The 19,652-nt window shown below is 41.7% G+C and overlaps 1 protein-coding gene across 1 annotated transcript; it reads right to left on the bottom strand.

The window, feature by feature from the left end:
- Positions 1-2,270: 2,270 nt before the first annotated feature.
- Positions 2,271-15,318, bottom strand: CALM2 (calmodulin 2). The gene is made up of 6 exons (XM_058835365.1): positions 15,163-15,318; positions 10,859-10,889; positions 5,771-5,914; positions 5,590-5,696; positions 4,604-4,739; positions 2,271-3,180 (listed from the first exon to the last, which is right to left on the bottom strand). Exons 1-6 carry the CDS (start codon positions 15,163-15,165, stop codon positions 3,152-3,154), a joined length of 450 nt encoding a protein of 149 aa, XP_058691348.1. The 5' UTR covers positions 15,166-15,318; the 3' UTR covers positions 2,271-3,151.
- Between the last annotated feature and the right edge of the window lie 4,334 nt (positions 15,319-19,652).

The following is a 19,652-nucleotide window of genomic DNA, read 5'->3' on the forward strand; positions in this document are numbered from 1 at the left end:
AATCTGCATGGAGGATTCCACACCTGTGATTTACCACTTACTGTAAAAGAAGTGTTTCTCATATTCAAAGAGAGTATTTCCAAATCTATGCCCATCTACCCTTGCTACTAAGATTACTCTGGCTGTCTTCATTCCCTCCCATGAGGGATCAGTAGGACAACACTCTAGACCTACACAGTAAGGGAAAAGTCTTTAGGCCCACTACCTCCCCACCACGTCCAGTTTGGACTAAAACACCACCAGCTGTTTTACTGCAGTATTGTGCCACAGAAGCCTTTGTTTTAGCTGCAACAGAACTTGAGAACCTCCACCCTATTTGACAGGATGATGAATTGTCTCTTGTAAAGCTATCAGAAGCTGAACTTGAAACGTCAGTGCTTCTAACACACATCCAGAAAACTGCCTTGAGTGACCCAAGGCCTGTTTCACAATTGCAAAAGTACCTGCAAGCACGCCTCAGCCAAAAGGTTCGTAACCAATGTCATCAGCTTCCACCACACTTGACATACTATCTCAGAAGATATTCTTCCATTAGCAGAAAGTACTGAAATCTACCACTCCCATCCTGCAGTTAAAGAATTAAGCAAACAGGGCTACAAGACTTCAATTACTGACCTAGAGATCAGGAGTTTCATTTACATAACAGCAACATGGACAACTCACCCTACACAAAACCAGCAGCTTTGATTCCTGAGACTAAACACCCCAAAGGAGGGAGCAGCTGAAGTGACTGTAAATAGAAGTGGCCTTCTCACACATTCATCTTACCAATGGCAATTCTCTTAGTTAAGGCAGTCTTTCATGATCCGTGTGGGTCCCTTTTAACTCAGAATATTGCGATATTCTGATATCCCAGTGGAGAAAGTACTTCCCTTTTCACCTTAGATCTTTTCACATGCATGCTGATCTGTAGCAGAAGACCAAATGGGTTAAGTGTGATTCCCACCCTACTGAAAGTCAAGGCACCAGACTGGCTAAACCATAATTCTTGTTAGATCCCTGTTTGCATTACTTACCTATAAAAATGAGACTTCCAATAATCCAGCAATTCAGAATCTCAAGTGGTTGCTCTGATGGTTCTGTAAAATTCTCCTCAACCTGTGCCATCCTAAGTGCGTCTTGCCCCAAGCTCTTAGAACACAGGATGAAGGCTGGTAGGAAGTGTCAGTTTGATTACTTATTTTGTAGAAGGCAAACTAAGTACTAGGAAATTTAGACTGCATAAGCTTCCTGAATCAGACTGCCAGCTCACAAACAACAGTTCTGAGGAATTCTGATGCTGGCTATTGAAACACTTTTGACAAGACTCCTCTGGAAAACCAATAGAGCTGTTCAACTTAGTCCTCAAAGAGAAGAACTTTAAGATCAGTGACCATAAACACTTAAGTGTTCCTAAATTCGGATTAAACAGCTGTCCTAATTTTAGATGTGCACTGCAATTAAAAATACATCAAAGATGACTGGAACAGTTTTAAAACTGCTCAGCTGTACCAGTGAGGGTACACCCAGAGGCAGAGGCCAATGCTTTGTTTACAGGCCAGCAGAATCCCCAAACAAATTAACCATTTAGCATATGTACAGTCAAGGCAGCGGTTGCCAGGACAGTAGAGAGGAAATGGGCATATGAGCAGCCTCTGGCATTCTTTTGAGTTCTTGGATTTGTCCTTGGTAGAAACCACATTTATCTTCTACTTTAAAAATAGTTTAAACCTTAACAAAAAACTAGCACTAGAAACACAACCATGCTCAATAACAAATGAGGAAGAGAATGTTTTCCTTCTGTACTTTGAGCTGACTGCAACCTGAATTGCAACTCAGACACGGCAGTTTCAGAAAAGCCCAAGTGTGAGACTAAGTTACCCCAATGTAGCAGCTGACAGGGAATAAACTCCAAAATAATTAAAAGAAAGCAAACAGGTTTAGTTGTCTGAACAAGGAATTTTAATTTTAGGTCAACTATTGAACTAGGTCAACATCCAGTTCACAAGGTCTACAGATAGTGGGCATAGCCAGTCACTACGGTAAGTTTATTGAAGCACCAAGCTCCACACAAGACTGTAAAATACATTTTATACTACTAGTAAGAAAGCTTCTTCAAGTCAACAATACTATTAAGGGCCAGAGTTTAAGGACTAAGTTTTCACCTTCCAAGCTATTTTAAGACAGCCAATCCATTGCATAAGCAAACCAAACTGCTACATACTGAAACACAGAGCAGCAACTGCATTGAACAATTCCTGTAAATAATTCAAGGATACATTGAAACAGTATGGGTAAATTGTAATTTTTTTATTGGAAAACAAATATACAACTTGGAATGGATTTGAGGCAAATTGTGCCATAAGCAGATTTTTTTTTGAAAATAGGTGGCTAAACAAAGTTTAAAAAGCATAGTAACAAGAGGAGAAAATGTTTTCTGGCACAGGACCAGCAGTACAAAAAAAACTTGTGTACGAGTACCTGGATAAATCACCCGTTTTGCATTAGTGCAACTTAAGTTTCATACTGTTGACTGTCAATTGTCTACAACGTTAAGACTCCACATTTCAACAACATGTTACAGGTATGGCCACAAACAAGTTACTGTGAAGTAAGCTAGAATAACTTTTACAGTGCATTAGCCATATGATATACCCTATTCACATCATTTTATCCAGCAGTTAAGCTGCAAGAGTCCTTATCCTCCCATCAGAGAAAGGGGAAAAAACACCTATAGAAAAAAACTCCTATGTACTCAAGAACTAGAACCAGGCATGTTGCTTTAAGGGGCAGCTAATGCATGGTAAACCCTAGCTTACTTTATATAACTTGTCACACTAGTCATACCTAAGTTTCCTATAGAAAGCTACTTGTAATAGACAATCCAGATGTTCCCTCAGTTAACCAATTTCATCTAACTTTAGATGTGCAGAAGGGCTTAAATATCCAGAGTAAGCCACATGCAACATTTGTTACTTCAATCAATTTTCCAAAAATCAGAACAATGACAGTAAGATAAAGGAGAAAAACATGGAGGAATGGCCTTCTAATTACTATACATGCATAATCTTTTGACAGTAAGGGGAAAAACCTTTTACAGATAAGTTACAAACAGAGAAAAGGCAAATAAACAATTTTGTACAAGAAATTTAACACATTCTGTACAACGTCTTCACTTCGCTGTCATCATTTGTACAAACTCTGTAAAAGGAAAGAGTTGCATGAGTTATTTGAAGGAAAAAAAATCTGAATTGCAAGATCTGAGAAGTGGCCTTACTAGTGCTGAACATTGTTTCAAAACTACACTTTCAGTTATATTCAAAAAAGCATCTTCAAGACAGTGCCCTTTTCCGCTAATCACATCGAAGCTCCTCCTTTTTTAATGGCAGAAGGCCTTACTTCTAAAATAAACCCTTACCTATCCCCGCCCACAGACTTACAGATGGGGACAAGATACCCAAGAATGACTAAAAGATCAGTACAAATCACACTGAAGTGTGAATCAACTAAGTAAGTGTACAAGCAAGACATTGTGTTAGTTTGAACTTTTATTTTCCAGAGTGGAACAGTTTAAGTCTTACTATTTTATTTTGCCTGGCTGGCTTTAAGATACTGATTCAATGCTTAGTCATAAACCATTATAAGTTAGACCCCCACAAAATAGGATTCTTCATTCATCTTGCTAAAGAAACCTACTTTCAGGTACAATAATGACAGGAAAACCTGAACCTAAAAGGAGTTAACTGGTTGTTCAAGTTTTGAAAGAGCAACTGTAAACAATAGGGACACAGACCCTCTCTAGTGCCAGACTCTGAACAAGCCTACTTGTAAACCAAGTGATGAAGCAGTAGCCTTGTACATAAAAAGTTACTTTTCGCTCTCAGATGTCTGCGTACCCTTAGGCCACAACCAAGAAGGCTTCAAAGGGAAGGCATACCTACACCTCAGAAACAGCACGGACACTATCTGAAAATACCCTAGGTATTTTCTCTAACATGTTCAAAAATTCAAAATGAAAACAAGCTTAGTGTGTCTTAGCTGCCAACAACTGCCTAAAGGAACTCCTGCTTGCATGACTTAATTTATGGCTCAATGTCAGGAGGAAATAGAAAGAAATTACTGTTGCAGCTGATTTAGGTGAAATAAATGTATTTAAAATGCCTTCTGAAGGTCTTGAAATTGCTGCGTATTTCATAGGCTTTAGCCTTTTGATTTGATTTTAAATAAGTAATTTAAAAAGCATTAACGACAAATGAGTGACATCATACCGTCAGATACACTAGCAAACAGAACAGCACAGTATGCGAACATCTCTGACAGCTTACTTATTCTAATGGTCATTAGACATCATTAGATTCTGGAAGTTAACTCTTACGCTGTACAGTTGAATAGTCCTTTTTTGCCTTCGGCATGAAGGCAGCAATAACACTCAACCCACTGAGAGGTACACAATGTACATACTAACTGAACATTAGCTTAAAGGAACACTGTGTGTTCAGATGAACTTGTCTGAACATTGTCCTATTTAACACTGCCCTATTTAAACTTGGTGTGGCTATCAGCACCCACAAAAGAACAAGCATGAGAAATGCTGCACAAAACCAATCAATTTACAACTCCTTACCTTCGTAGTTTACTTGACCATCACCATCAATGTCTGCTTCCCTAATCATTTCATCAACTTCTTCATCTGTTAGCTTCTCCCCCAGATTTGTCATCACATGACGGAGTTCTGCAGCACTAATGTAACCATTACCATCCTGGGAGGAGAAAAAGGAACACTGGAATAGACTAAAGCCTAATGACTTCACTTAGGAACATTGCGGAGCAAACTGAACATTAAGAAGTTAACATAGCATCTGCACAAGGTAAACAAGAACTGTTAGCATATCTTCAGCGTTCTCCAATGTCTTTGGACATTGTATTATTAGCTTATAGCCTTTGACTGTCCTATTCTGACACATTTTTAAACAATACACAATACAATTGCCACGTTTTGCAACTTCTTAGGTGACAGATGCCTATTACATCATGTGACTGTGGTTCAAGTGGTGATTTCTTAGAACAGAAGCTACTTATCTCATTTGCCTGTTTCATGGGAGTCCAGCATAAAGCCACAAGACCTTCAGAGATGACCTTTACATATTCCATTACTTATTGCGACACTGAATATTGAAGTACTAGTGTATACCAACTCAACTGATGTTTTCCTCCCTGCCCCTCACGACATCTCACATCATGTTTTCAGCTCCAAGGTCTATCTTAAGTAAGCTGAGTAACTCTAGACTCTTTTAGCCATTTACTTAGCAAGACTACATGAAAGACTTAAAACATTAACGTTTTAAATATGTAAAACAATTTCCTGCCAGTCATCTGCAAGAATTTCAGCAGCACAGCAAGCAATACCTTAAATCGTGTCACTCATTACTATCCTGGCAAGTCATTTGACCTTCTCATACAACCACAGTAGATTGAGCTTTAAGGTGATTAGCTAACCTAGAAGTTTCTCTATTGACAGGACTGCAGATACCCCCTCAGATTTGTGAGAAAGCACACTACAATCAGATCGTGATTTCTTAACAGAAAAATTCCAGGTCAACATTACAGTACCTTGTCAAAGACACGGAACGCTTCTCTAATTTCTTCTTCACTATCTGTATCTTTCATTTTTCTTGCCATCATTGTCAGAAACTCTGGAAAGTCAATTGTGCCATTGCCTGAAAGATAATTACTTTGTTAGAAAAACGTAGTTTAGGCACGTGATTAAATTACTTATTAATAAAGTTCTTACCATCAGCATCTACTTCATTGATCATATCCTGTAGCTCTGCTTCTGTGGGGTTTTGACCAAGTGATCTCATTACTGTCCCCAACTCCTTTGTAGTTATAGTACCATCACCGTCCTTGTCAAATAGTGAAAAAGCTTCTTTGAATTCTGTGCAAAATCAAAAAATAATTAATCCCCTAAGATTTGAAATGTTAACAATCGTAAGAAAAATCCCAGCTACTGATTGTTGCAAGCTACAAAATTTGATTCCAATCTTGTAAGAAAATTTTGGTATACTGCTCATCCTGCTATAATTGCACTGCCAGTGTGGCAGCATCAACATCTGAAAGCACACCCACCAGTCTACTGATCAACCACATGTTGATCTAAATTAAGATGGAAGGTCATTCACTTCTGAAGTATTCAGATGTTTGCTACTCTGTCTTGAAAAAGGATTCCTAATATGGAGTTGAAATAGCTATCTGCAACTACAATGATCCACATCCTTGGTAGAAACTGCATCTTAAAATAAAACAATATGTAATTGCTATGAGAAAATTGAAAATGGTACTTTAAAAATACATATTCAACAGCTTAATAGCACTTTTATTACTAAGAGAGGAGATGAGTGAACCAAAAAAGGTATAATCAGACCAAGCTATACTCAAGTTTCTCAATATAAGCAACTCCTGCTGGACACAGATGTCTGAACGTTGTAGGCTACCACAATTGTTGAAGGAGGAAAGTCACTGGAGTCTTGAAAAGCTGCTTAGAAAACTACTTCAGCCCTACAGTATCCTGAAACATCCTTCACAGAAATGTTTCTGACTAGCTCTAGGACTGCTTTGCTGTGCTTCAACACTCCATTCTTAACCACGTACAATGGCTGTATTGTAGCCAGGAACACTAATACAAGCATAACATGTTTAATTGTCCAGTCCAAAAATGGAATTGGTTTTAATCCATGCCATCTGTCTTTGGCCACAGACCTTAAACTAGCTCAATGGACTGTGGTAGCCCATACACAGATGGCAGTTAAGCACGAGCATCTTATCTATTCCCTTGTAGACTTCAGATCTCTTTACAGCTTTCAAACCATCTGAGATGATGGCTCTGGACAACCTGTCAGCCCAAGGGTACTCCTGCATCAGAGATACTTCCAACTATTGTTTTTTTCAACTTCTCCATGCAACCAGCTTTCCAGATGGTGGGTTTCCCAGACCAGAATTAGTCACAGTAAAAGCAGTGTTTTCACATGACCTGAATAAAGCCTTACTTCATACTCTGAAACCCTTGAGGTGAGTACAAGCTGGCAAGTGTTAAAAATTCAGCTACAAAAATAGCATTTTTATAGTTCATGAATGCAGCTACAACATCAGATCCCATCCAGGAAAAAAACTCACTACTCTTCTACATTTAACAGTCTGAAGTGTTCAAAGAACAACCACCACAGTTTAGCCCATGAGAATCAGAGCAAGGCTACCACAGGACTAGTAGAAACAGTCTCAAGTGAGTATGTATAAGTCACAAAGCAGAAACAAACAGATAAAACCTGTACCTACAATTCCTCCCAAATGGTCTTTAGTTTCAGTTATCTTGGAGGCAACAAACAGGTTTCTTAGGACTAACTTCTAATACCAGGGAAGAAAACGCTTTTTTTCTTCCTAGTAGAGAAGTTCACAGTTTACCATGAAAAACCTCAAAAGGGGAAAGTGGCATCTTCATGAAGAGACAAGTGCTGAAGTGTTATTTGAAACATTTAGCTGTTTACCACTTCATTGTTTATGTGAAAGCCAACCATCACTAACCCAAACGTGAAGCAGGCTTCAAAGTACTACAGTGACCCTACCTAAAAAGGGTAATACTTAATTCTTAAACAAAATTCATGGACTTGCTTTCTATAAGATGGGCATTTTAGTGGTGTATTCTCAACACTTAGAAGGAACCATTCAAAAGACAACTACTCTTCTTTTACTCAAAATTGCAATAGACTAAGAAGCAACCAGCTATGCATAAAGAATACAAAGAATATAAAGCAAGTCAAAGATTAGCAGCATATTCCTGTTTGAAATGCTGAATCAAGTTAAGAATACCATTAAAATACCTTTCTAACCACTTCTAAGAACCACCACCAATAATTAGAACAAAAGAGTAACAACCTATGCAGGTGCAGTTTAGACTAGAACAAGAACAACCTAGCATAGCTTTGGAGGATTTGCAGCCATGGCTAGTGAAGGCACCTATGAAACACTGAAGTTTAGTGAGCAACTCAATACTGGCATCCTGCAACATAAGGTTGTAAAACATACTCTGCGCACTTGAAAAACCTTGACTCCATATAGCATGTAAAGCAAATCCTCTTTATTCCACACTTCTCTACACCAAACTGCAAATGAAAACTCTCTTCTAAGGCTACAAAGTGCAATTTCAGCCTTCCCATTCTTCTGAAAAGCATCCTGTATCATGAGAAAAAGACTACTTCCAGGCCCCATGAAAGACAGGCTAATACAACAATATGAACTCTAACAACCTAGCTCAAAATGTTCTTTTAACCATAGCTTGAGGCATCTGTACACCACATCACCTTTTCAAATGAAGTTGCAGCCTTCAGTGCCCAAGTATGTTCAGTGAACCAGTACTACCATATCCACTCCTACACCATTTTAGCCAGTTATGTCTGGAATTTTTATATGGGAATGTTAATTGTTCTCTTCACAGCTACCAGGACCTCAACATGTAAACATGTATATTTCTACTATGACAAATTTTAAATTACTACTGCGGTCAAATCCCCAATGGAGAACCACAGGACACTAAAGGAAGAAGACTATGAACACCATACATAGGCCTGCTTATACACAAAGCCCATTTAGAACTCTGAAGTCCAGGGGAAGGATAGCTCACTAGACCAGTTGGCTTCAGGACAAAAGCATTTTCAGGCTGCTCTCCCCTCCAACCACCCAGGTGGTCCTGACCCCATTACCTTTGTAATATATTTCTTAATGAAACGCAAAGCCCCCTTCATTCAGCAACTTCAATTCTTACTGAACGAAACTGCAGCCAGCATTCACATTCTCTAGCTACTTGGCTTTTAGTATCAGTCTTTCACATGAACAAAATCTAGGAATGTTTTCACCCCTAGCTACACTGACAAGAAGCTTCAGTCCTATATGATCAATGCATTCCACAGGAAATTACATCTGGAACCTTTAACAATTGTATTGTGAAGCTTCATATCAGAGGGGGAAGAATTTAAGCCCTGGGGAAGTGGCTCCTTTAAGTACTGGCAGGACCATTTCCTATGTACTGTCTTCAAACCAAAAGTTACTGATGTCCAGGGAAGCTCAGTTAGAATGCTAATTAGGTGCTCAAGTTTTTCAAGCTAGTCTCCATAAAACATACAAATTTTACCTTTAGGAGTCTTCCCATGCAAGACCACTGGCCTTCAACAGCAAAACTAAGCAGATGCAACCTTTCCTAAGCAGTACTGGGAATGATTCCTTCACATACCACCACTGGGCTTACGTCTTCACATCTGAGGTTCATGGTTTACTTGCACATACATTTGCTTAACAAAACATCAAAGCCACCCTGAAAGTGGCAGGGCATTTTACACTTGCTACTAAGATATACTTTTATTTCTTCCATGCAGTTGAAAGCCTCTATTCCAGTACAACTGGCTCATCAATAATTACTTCTGCCTCTGAAGACTACATGGATCATTACTGAATAGCTAAAATTTGCACTTACCTCAAGGTAGTGTTAATAAGCTTCCTGTTTATATTCCATAATCAGCTACATCAACTAATAAAGCTTCTACAATTAACAACTGGAACAACAAACCATTATTGGAAAGACAGCAGTGACAATAAAGCCTGCTCTAACTAAACTGATCACAAAATCCTTAAGCTACGTAGGTCAGTTTCTAAAAAAAAAAAAAAAATTAAAAAATCCAAAGTTGAACTAAATTTGGCTTGTGCTTACTCGTAAGACAGTAAGTACCATGGCAACAAGTAAATAGACAAAGGACTTTCCACAAAACCATAATTAGTCTCCCGGGAGTAAAAGCAAGCTTCTAAAGTCTAAAACCTACAGAAGAATGTTCTTACACTTCAGATTTGGCAATTATGCCAAAAATACACCAGCTCATAAATGACATTTCTGTTTAATAAGGTATCTTCAAGAGCTACACCACAGTTAAACAGTAGTATCTCAGAGGCTGTTCTTTGTACGCTTGGCATTAGATTAACAGAACCCAAACATCCTCTAAAATAATTTCATATGACCGTTATGCACATTAAGACCTGTTATTAACACTATACATTTGTCAGATCAAAACCTTCAAGTTCTTGAAAGTCTATGGCAAAGCTTAATTCTGTGTTAGCAGCTTTAAGTTCCATCTATTATTCAAGTTAAGATCAGTCTACTGAGAGCAATGAGACAGGTAAGTTTGTGCAGCCTGCATGAGTAACACACATGACAACCAGAAGTTATTGCCATCAGTAGATGGCTGTCAGCGCACATAACCCATTGCAGGGGGATAATACCAAGATATAACAGATGCATATTTATTTAAGCATTTCAGAGGAAGCACCAGACCATCAGAACAGCACACACGCAACACTTGTGTCCAAATACACAATACAGTTCCAAATATGGAATATCAAGAGTTGTCATCATGAAGCCAATCTCTGCTGTCATCAACAAGAACCACTCAAACATCTCTGCTGGCAGGAGACAGCAAAGTAAATTATTTTTGCATTCTGCTAAAAAAGCACTGCAGATTCCAAGCCTTCACCAGATTTGTTGTCACCCCCTGTGCCCCACCCCCCCCCATTTCAGTCTGCACTTGGGAAAATTCTGTAGTCATGAGAGAACAATAATCACCAGTCTCGCCAGAAAAACTGTGAGGATTGTTTAACTGTATTAACTACATAACTATAATTCATTATATCCATAGTGCTTTTATAGAAGATTTAAAAACTAGGTGACAAACATTCCACCATACTACTTTAGTATCTAAGAAAGCTAAATATCTTGTGTAACACAGACTGTCACTGGATTAAAAGATGTGCTAGGTCAAGTAGGAGTAGCAACACATAAAAACCTCACCTGCAATCTGCTCTTCTGTCAGTTGATCAGCCTGAAATAAAAGAGAATATGATTATAATTGTAGCAAAAGTTCAAGGTAAAGTAAGACAGACTTGTAGAGGCCTCAGAGTATGGTGGCTGTTATTCACTCAGGACTGATCTGTAGCATTCTGAAACAGTTCTAATAAAGCTCAAAAGTCATCAGGATTGCATGCCAAGTAAGAATGGGCAGCCTATCATCCTTTCCAGACCCTGCAATATCCCAGCAGCCAAGTAATACATTACCACTTCTATCAATAACCCAAGCACCACTAGCAAGGTCAAGGCACACAGGTTCCTTTAAAACCAGACTGGTTTTATAAACTCATTTACACAGCACACTACTGGCTTAAGCTTCAACACTAAGCACTTTAGGTCTCAGTAATGCACCAGTAACCTCCAAATACCAAATTTAAGGCAAACTATCTAAAATCAGAAAAATATACTCTTCACTAGAATTAAACCATCCCCTGATTAACATGAAGCTTCATGTCCACGACCTAGCTGTAAAAGACAAGATACCAGCTTCAGTCCAAACTGGTCATGTCAGCAGCATACAGCTGTCTATGCTTTTTTCAGACCATTGTCTACACTGACTCAGTCATCCTACAGTAACAAGGACCCTAGAGAAAGGTTCTGTGGTCTAAGACAATTTCTGTATCAGTTGGGCAAGCTACAGTTTATACCTCATTTTCCTCTCCCACTAGTTTTTAATTAACTAAGATTTGATAGCAATGAAAACCATCAGTCTTTCAGGCCAAGCCCAAAATGAACTTTGCTCTTGAAAGAGCACCGAGATGCTTGAGGACTGTAGAAATACCATCCTCTAGGTTCTCAAATCAGCTGATTCTTCAAGCAAATTCTGGATAGCTTGAGTTGAGTTGCAGTAACAAGGTAATACACTTCCTACAGGGAAGCCTCTCGAACCCTTTACTGAAGGCTAAAAAACACCAAAACACAGAAAACAAGATATATCCACTGCTGAAATTCACTACTGCTTTTTCAGCTTTGTTCCTGTTGTGACCATTTAAGCAGCAACCTTTTTATAATGGTTGCAATACTGACTGAGAAGTTTTCTGTCATTAATTATGCCCACCAAAGTCTCTATATGCATTAGCATCTGTCAGGGAAAGACTTAGAAAAATTTGTTTACAATACCTATCAATTTTTACATTGCCAATTTCAATCTGAATTATATTTTTATACTGCATGTGAACTTTTAAGTTACCAGCAGCTGGTTACGCTTGCTGAGTGAAGGTGGCTGCTGGAGCCACCATACAAAAGCTGAACTGCTTACAAAACCCTCTATGCACATGATACAGCAACAGCCCAAGATAAAAGCCACAGAATGGCTGGGGCTCACCTACTTTAAGAATCAAGACCATACTACTGAGGAACCGCTAATGCAGCAGGCAATGCATATTAGCAGCTACAGATTCACTTATGCTGTAGGAAGAATTCCCATGCAGGTTTCACTTTTTGTTAAAGAAGACTAGCATGGCAGCAGCACTGCTGAGAACATAAGCAATTCAAAACTAAGCTTTGGGATAAAAGTACTCTGCTGGTCACTTAGCAGAAGCCTAACAGATTTTTCACTTGTCTGGAGAATATCTAACACACTCATACCTTTGCATGTTATTTACATTTTTATTGTTTGAGTGAAGAGAACGATGTGCTACATTTCCATAAGATACTTATATCCACAGAAAACTGATTTAAGCAGTTAAGAACCTAGTTTATTTAGGTCAATACTTATGGGTTACCATAAGTTTATATGTATATATGTGTTACAAGTTGAGTCACATACTGGTTTTATGCAAACAATTTTATATGGAGACATGACATAGCAGTATATAAGTTGTTAAGCACTCCTAAATTCTTCCTTTCTTTATAAAGAGAAACTCTTCCAGCAACTTAACACGTCTTAACCATGAATTTGGGATGAGCTCTGACAATACCTGTAAGAGGTACAGTGTCTGAGAAGGGCACAAAGCTCGTCAGAAGGCACAGGTATGGAGCTGTTGAAAGATAAGCAGGGAGGAGGGGCAAGGCTGAACAAACACCATCTGTACTCTGCAGTGCTGGGCTCTGCAGGCACTGCTGCGCAACAGCAGTAAAAGGCGGAGCCAGCGAGCCTGCCAGCTCCCTGCCTCCCGTGCCACCTAAGTGGAGGGCTATTAGCCTGGAACCATGCCTGCCACTTAGAGGCCACTGAGGCCTTCATAGAGGGGCCTCCCGGTGTTCTTCATAATAGTGCACGATACACGTGACAGAGTGCACACCTTCACCAACTTCCAGAGCAGGCGGTTAAATGCTGACTTGTGAGGCGACTGTGAAGGTTTGATATGCCCCTTACTGTGGCCGAGACCCACCCGACGCCTTCATTTGATGCCATCACAGCTTTGACGTGTTTTTCTGTGATTCATATTGCAGCACTTTCATTTTCACTGCAACAGCTCCCATCCCCCACCCCCAGATTGTGCGGAGGGCCTGACCAAGAATCCAAACCTCCTAGGAAAGCAAGGGGGCTGCTGTGCCCGCGGCCCTTTCTGTGGCAAACGCAGCCTTAAGAGGTAGGCGCATCTACTACGCAGTAAACCAGTCTGGGAGCTCCTCCGCAGCGCTGGCCAACGCTGCCCAATGGAGAGCTACCAGCAAACGGCAGCACAGGTGACACCATTTCCCTCTAAAATTTGGCTCCCCGGTGTACTTCGCAGGCATCACATCTGAAGGGACACTTTTGTTCTGGCAGGATTAATCGAAGAACCACCAGATTAGACTACATAGACTAAAATCAGGTTTGTGGTAGGTTAGCTTGCTTTGATAGCAAATAATTCTGTTTTATCTATCATGGGAAACATTGGACAGTCACAGGTTGAGCCAGGCTGGTCTGTCAGGATGAACTATAACCACATTCAAAGTGTCACTGTGCCTCCTGGACACACCCATTTTTACACAGACCTTACTTGAAGATACTCCGTTTTTGGTTCTGTACAGATGATGACTAAATGCAGTAAAAGTCTTTTGTGGCTACATTCACTGCCTTTTTTTTTTTTCCCCTGCTTTATGGATGGTTTGCTGTATAAATTCACAATTCAAGCTAAAATTCAGACTTCTCTTCACCAATTCTCTTTGCCCAGAGACAGCATTTCAAAAAATGCCAAAATTTCAAGTAGCCATCGTTCACATTAGACATGACGAGCTGACAGTCATTTGATTCCTCATAAGCCCATAATGAATGAAAAGACAATTTCACTCTACTGCATCGTCTCGTAATGCAGATAGCACTAAGTGGTCACTACTGCTGCTTTTGCAGCAGATTTGCTCCTTTTAGTACGTTTCTCAGTATCCACTTATTTTTATTTTTAAAAAACCAACAAACGCTCAATCCACACCCTTTAGACTGAATTTGAAACCATTCTCCGATTTCACAAAATGCGTTTTATTTCGACCGTGCATTACAATTCTAAACGCATCTCTAATAGTATTAAAAAGGCAGAACTGTCCTCTGCAATGACTGAAAGTGGAAGCAAAAACTGTTAAAAAGGAAAATAAAGAACACAAAGAATCCCTTGTCCAACGGAGCCACTAACAGCATGGCGGTACCACGGAATCGACAGGGGCTCTAACGCGAGCTGACAACAGGTCTAGGGAGGAGGGCGATGGTGCAGTGAGGCACAGCCTGCCCCTCATCATCATGCTGCTCAGAAGCTGCAGGGCTCCGCAATGCATTATTACGACCAAGCACACGTCGCTAGCGAGCCGGACAGATCAGGCTGCCTCACTGAGCCCCATTCAGCCGCACACGCCGAGAGAAGGGAGAGAGGAAATTAAGACAGCAGAGCTAGTGCCATCGTGGCAAGCTCCTTTCCCCCCTCCTCCCAAGATCGCAAGTCCCCTCCCAGGAGGGACCGCTATCCGTCGCTCCCCCCGGGCAACGCCCGGCGCCGCCTCACGATGCTCCCGCCGACCCAGGGGCCGTTTGGATTTGAATCCGCACCGACGCCCCAGGGCGGGAAAGCGACCCGGGCGCGACCCGCCGCCACCACCACTTCCTCCCATGCAAACGGCGCCTCCGAGCGGGACCCCCGGCCCTAGCCTAAGCCCGCCGACCGCGGCGAGGGACAGCTTTATCTGTCCCCACACCCTTCTGGAGGCGACGTCGCCCCACAGTAGCAAAACACCCCCACCCCCCCCCCGCACCGAACTCAGCCGCCCCCATCCCTCCCACCGCACCGCAGCAGCACCCGCCGAACCCTGTAGCTGCTCCATGCCCAGGGACTCACCATGGTGGCCCGGCCTGGCTGCGGGGTGCGGTGGGAGCGTAGGGCTGCACGGGGCGCACGCTGCGCAACCTGCCCGCTGCACGGCTCGCCTCACACTGAGTCCTACCCGCCCGCCGCCGGCGCCTCATAAACCGCCTCACCGACCAGATCGCTCCGCGCCGCTCCCTCCCCCTCCCCTTCCCCGTACAGTGAACCGAGCCGAGAAACGAGTCCCGGCTCTTCGCGCCGTCCCCGGCAGGGCACCCCGCACCCCGAGTGCCGCTCCTTTTGCCCCAGAGCCCCGGCGCAGGAAGGAGAGAGCGAGGTGCGAGGAATAGGGGAAAGTAACGCTTGTGAAACGTCAGGGGGAAGGCGGGGAGGAGGTAGAGAAGGGGGGTGGGGACCGGGTATAGGGACTATTTCTCTGGGCGGAAGAGGATTTTAGGAAAAGACAGAGGAACGTGTCGAAGGGGGGGAACTCCGTAAGGAGGGCGCTGATTGGTGGGTTCGTACCTGCAATGCGTCACTCGGACATGCACACTCTGGACTGGGAAGGCGGGTGCCCCTCCCCCCGTCCGCAGTGCGTGCGGGCCGGAACGGCCCCGCAGCCCCGCGGAGCCGCTGGTGCTGCGCCGTCCAGGGCCCCCAGGCCAGGGCGTCAGCCGTGTCCTTGGGAGCGTATTTGCCACAGCGTTTTGAGCCATTATCTCTGTGCTGTGCTACGGAAAGCCTCACCCACAGAGTTACCAAATGTGATTCGCTCTGCATCCAGCAGTCCAGAAAAATTCCCACCTCGCGCTGCAAGCTAGAGATGCTTTGTCGCTTGGTCACGTTGTTTAAAATAACGGGTTTCATAAAATCAATAAGGTTGGAAAAGATCTCTGGGATCATCGAGTCGAACCCGTGACCTATCACCACCATGTAACTAGGCCATAGCACCGAGTGCCACATCCAGGCTTTCCTTAAACACCTCCAGGAACGGTGACGCTACCATCACCTCCCTGGACAGCCCATTCCAATGTCTAAGCTCCCTTTGTGTGATGAAATTCTTCCGCATGTCCGACCTAAACCTCCCCAATTAGGCATTTTCCCTGTTCCTCCCCCATTTCCCCTGTTAGGAATCATATATGCCCTGGTCCTGCATCTAATGACAGGTGGCCAGCAATTCTGAGCTAAAATCTGGAGTCTTATAAGCGTTTTCTATAAGATGCACTTGGACAAATGGCTCCAGGTGCAATTTTCAAACTTGCACATGTATTTTCAAAGATAATTCAACAGAGAGCTGCAATATTGGCTGAGTTCAGTGATAGCAGATCTACCTGTCCTCTGTGAAAACCACAACACTCATTTTTGGGACCATAAATACATCGTTAAACTTTGGGGGCCTGAGTCAAAATTTTGTGACCTTAGTTTGAACACAAATCATAATACCAATCCCATTTCAATGAAAATGTACCTACTTCCATATCTACCGAAAGATTTAGTTGATATTTACACAGTATGTAAACAAATAGGTTTTTATACCTATCTGTGCACTGTCACTACACAAACTAGAACAATGGCTCTCACTTTGCACACTAAAGAGGTTTTACACATCTCAGTTCTTTGCAGCCTTTGGTTTATAGGCCACAGAAAGGGAGGGGACTGACATGAATAAACTCATAAAACAAAAATTATGTGAGTTTTCTCCCTGAACTGTAATTCATATTCTCAGGACTGTTTTCTTTTTAGTATGATCTTGTATTCACTGAATTCAGAAACAAAGTGGAAGAAAAAAAAACAGAAGAAGGCCTATTTTCTTAAAATAATCAAGGACCCCTTTATTAAGTACAGTGCCTCATCCTCACTTCCTTGCTTTGTGGTCATAGGCAATACATAAAACACCACCATATACTTAAAGCTGGCCTTCAGCCTTGAAATCTGTTTGCAGTTACTGTTTTGTGATGCACTGGTTTGTTAGGCCTCCTTTTCCCATACCTGTATTTATAGTCCACAAATCAAGCACTTCTGAACGATTGTCTTTTCAAACTCTGATAATATTTTTTCAATGTATAATGTACCTAGATGAATAAAATACTTCCCAGAGCAGGCAATGACTGCCAAGGTTACTGTTATGCATGCCTCCTCCAACCACTGCCGTAGGAAGCAGGAGCAAATCCCTGCCTGTGGTCAGGCTATGCTGGATAAAGACAGCTGAGCTTCAATTGAATTTCCCTCCTCCCTAATGCTCCCTTTGTTTCAGTTTTAAGGATTGCTCTGACATTCCCAACTTCTTTACATTTCTAGAGGTGTGAATCCATACAGAAAAGTTCTTGACCAAAAATTCATCACCTGCTCTAGATTTGGGATATAGAAGCGGCATAGCAGTGCTCAGGGTGTATGCCTGTCACATCCTCAAATCTGGAGCAGAGCAGAGCACCAGTGCATTTTGTGGAGCAAAACCATCTCCTGTGGAGACCTTAGCTTGGGTCCTGGCAACAGAATGCCCATGGGTGCATGGTGATGGGCCTGATATGCCAAGGCTTCTCCTGCGCATCTGTCTTTTATCCTCACATTACCTCAGAGGGGCAAAACATTGTGACACCTATGTTGCTCAGGTGCCCAGGCTCAAGGGATCTATTGAGATGTCGTAAATTTGCATTTCTGTGAAACTGGTCCTGAGGGTTTTGATGAGAAGTATGTGGAAGGGCTGTATTGAGACAGCAAATTCTGACTGAGTCCTGTTACTGGAGTTTGCCATTGGCCATCACGAGCATGGAGGCTCTAGGAAACATGAGTGCCACAGCATGACTAAGATGTAGGCTCATTAATTATGGTCTAAGGGTTTGCTGAGGAGCAGGGACTTGAATGCAAGAGTCCAAGAGAATCTGACTACCATACTGTGTCTTTTTTCTGTATGTCCCTTAAAGGACTTGGTATCTGTAATTTATATGAAATTCTTCATACTGTTTTTAGTTACGTTCAGTTTTCTCTAAAGAAGTGGTCATTCAAAGCATCCTCCCTCTGCCGTATGTTTCTTAAGCCCCCTGGTTTTGTTCCCTCATTTCTCTCTCTCTCTCTTCCATTTCTCTCTTCTTATGTGTCTCCTTTTTTCCATCTGCATTTTCCTACAGCAGCACCCATTTCCTGTGGGTTTCATCACCACCTCCACCCTACTTCCATCTGTTGAAGAGATCAGCCACAAAGTTAACTTGCAGTTACACTACCCGTGAAATTACACCAACACTTCCAGTGGCATTACTAAGCATTAAAGTGAACACCCTGGTGAAATTAATGGGAGAGGAGGGAATTTGCGCCTTGCACAAACAGGTTGTTGGCAACCTCGGGTAGGTAAACCAGCAGATCCTCAGGTACATTCAGGTGGCTTAGAGAGGCAGAATTTCTTTTCAGCAGCCTAGCAGACACTCTGCAGCCTGCATGTGCCACCAGAGGCGGGGAAATACACCAAATGACTGGCCACATCTTCAGGCTGCGACTCTGACACCTCTGACAGAGCAATAATGGGAAATTGTGGTAATTTCTCTGTTGCAATGGTCAGGTACAGTTCTACCAGCTCAGTCTTTTTAACATGATAATTTCTCTATCTGCTATGTAATTTAATAGATTTGTCAATGTTTGTGATCTTGTTGTTGTGTGCTTTTCTTTTTCCCCCTCAAAAAAGAAATACAGTTTTACAGAAGTCCAGTTTCAGGATTAGGGCAGCAAATTAGAAAACCAATTTGAGTTCCAAGGTTAGATGATCTATATATGCCAGCAATTTTCACAGTCACTCTTTGTGATATATTTAATATTTTGTAAATGCAATTTGTTCTATTGTTTTAATAATACTTTAGTGGATCATTTGGACTGATATATACAGAATGCTGTGCCATGGTATAAAATGCTATAGCTGCTTCTTCAAAATTATTGTAACAGTTTGAACAACCTAATTAGAAATTAACTGCAAATTTTATAAGTGAATTTCTGAGATAAGAAGGAAAAAATTCTCTACTTATCACAAGTATTAACACTTAGCATTTAACTGCTTCACACACAAGGAAAATTGCTCATGGCAATTTTCCCATAATGGGTCTGATTTTTTCCAGCTTTTTCTGTAACAGAGAACCTGCCCCCCTGAGAAATGCCTTTATCCTCAATTCCAGTTTTATGGGCATAAAAATAAGGTGGAAATCAATATTTATCCACCCAGATGTATTTGGTAGGCCCATTCAGCCCTCAGCAAGGAAAAACTTGGTTGTCTACAAAATTTTAAGGTGCTAAATCAGACATCTCAGTTTCTGGTATCCTGAGAGCATCTATTGATGAAACAACCCAGAATGCTGAGAACTGAGAGGCTACCCTTGCCACACCTGGATAGCAGCAGTGGACAGAAAAAACCAGAAGTTAATTGACTGTGTTGGATGAAAGACACTTCCTCTAATATAAACAGGGTTGTGGGAATAACTGCACTTTTTTCTTGAATGTTGAAAGCTCTGTCCTGTCCTGTGTGCCTGGTCCTTGGAGCACTCACA

Source organism: Poecile atricapillus, chromosome 3 (genome assembly GCF_030490865.1).
Source record: "Poecile atricapillus isolate bPoeAtr1 chromosome 3, bPoeAtr1.hap1, whole genome shotgun sequence".
Classification (NCBI taxonomy): domain Eukaryota; kingdom Metazoa; phylum Chordata; class Aves; order Passeriformes; family Paridae; genus Poecile; species Poecile atricapillus.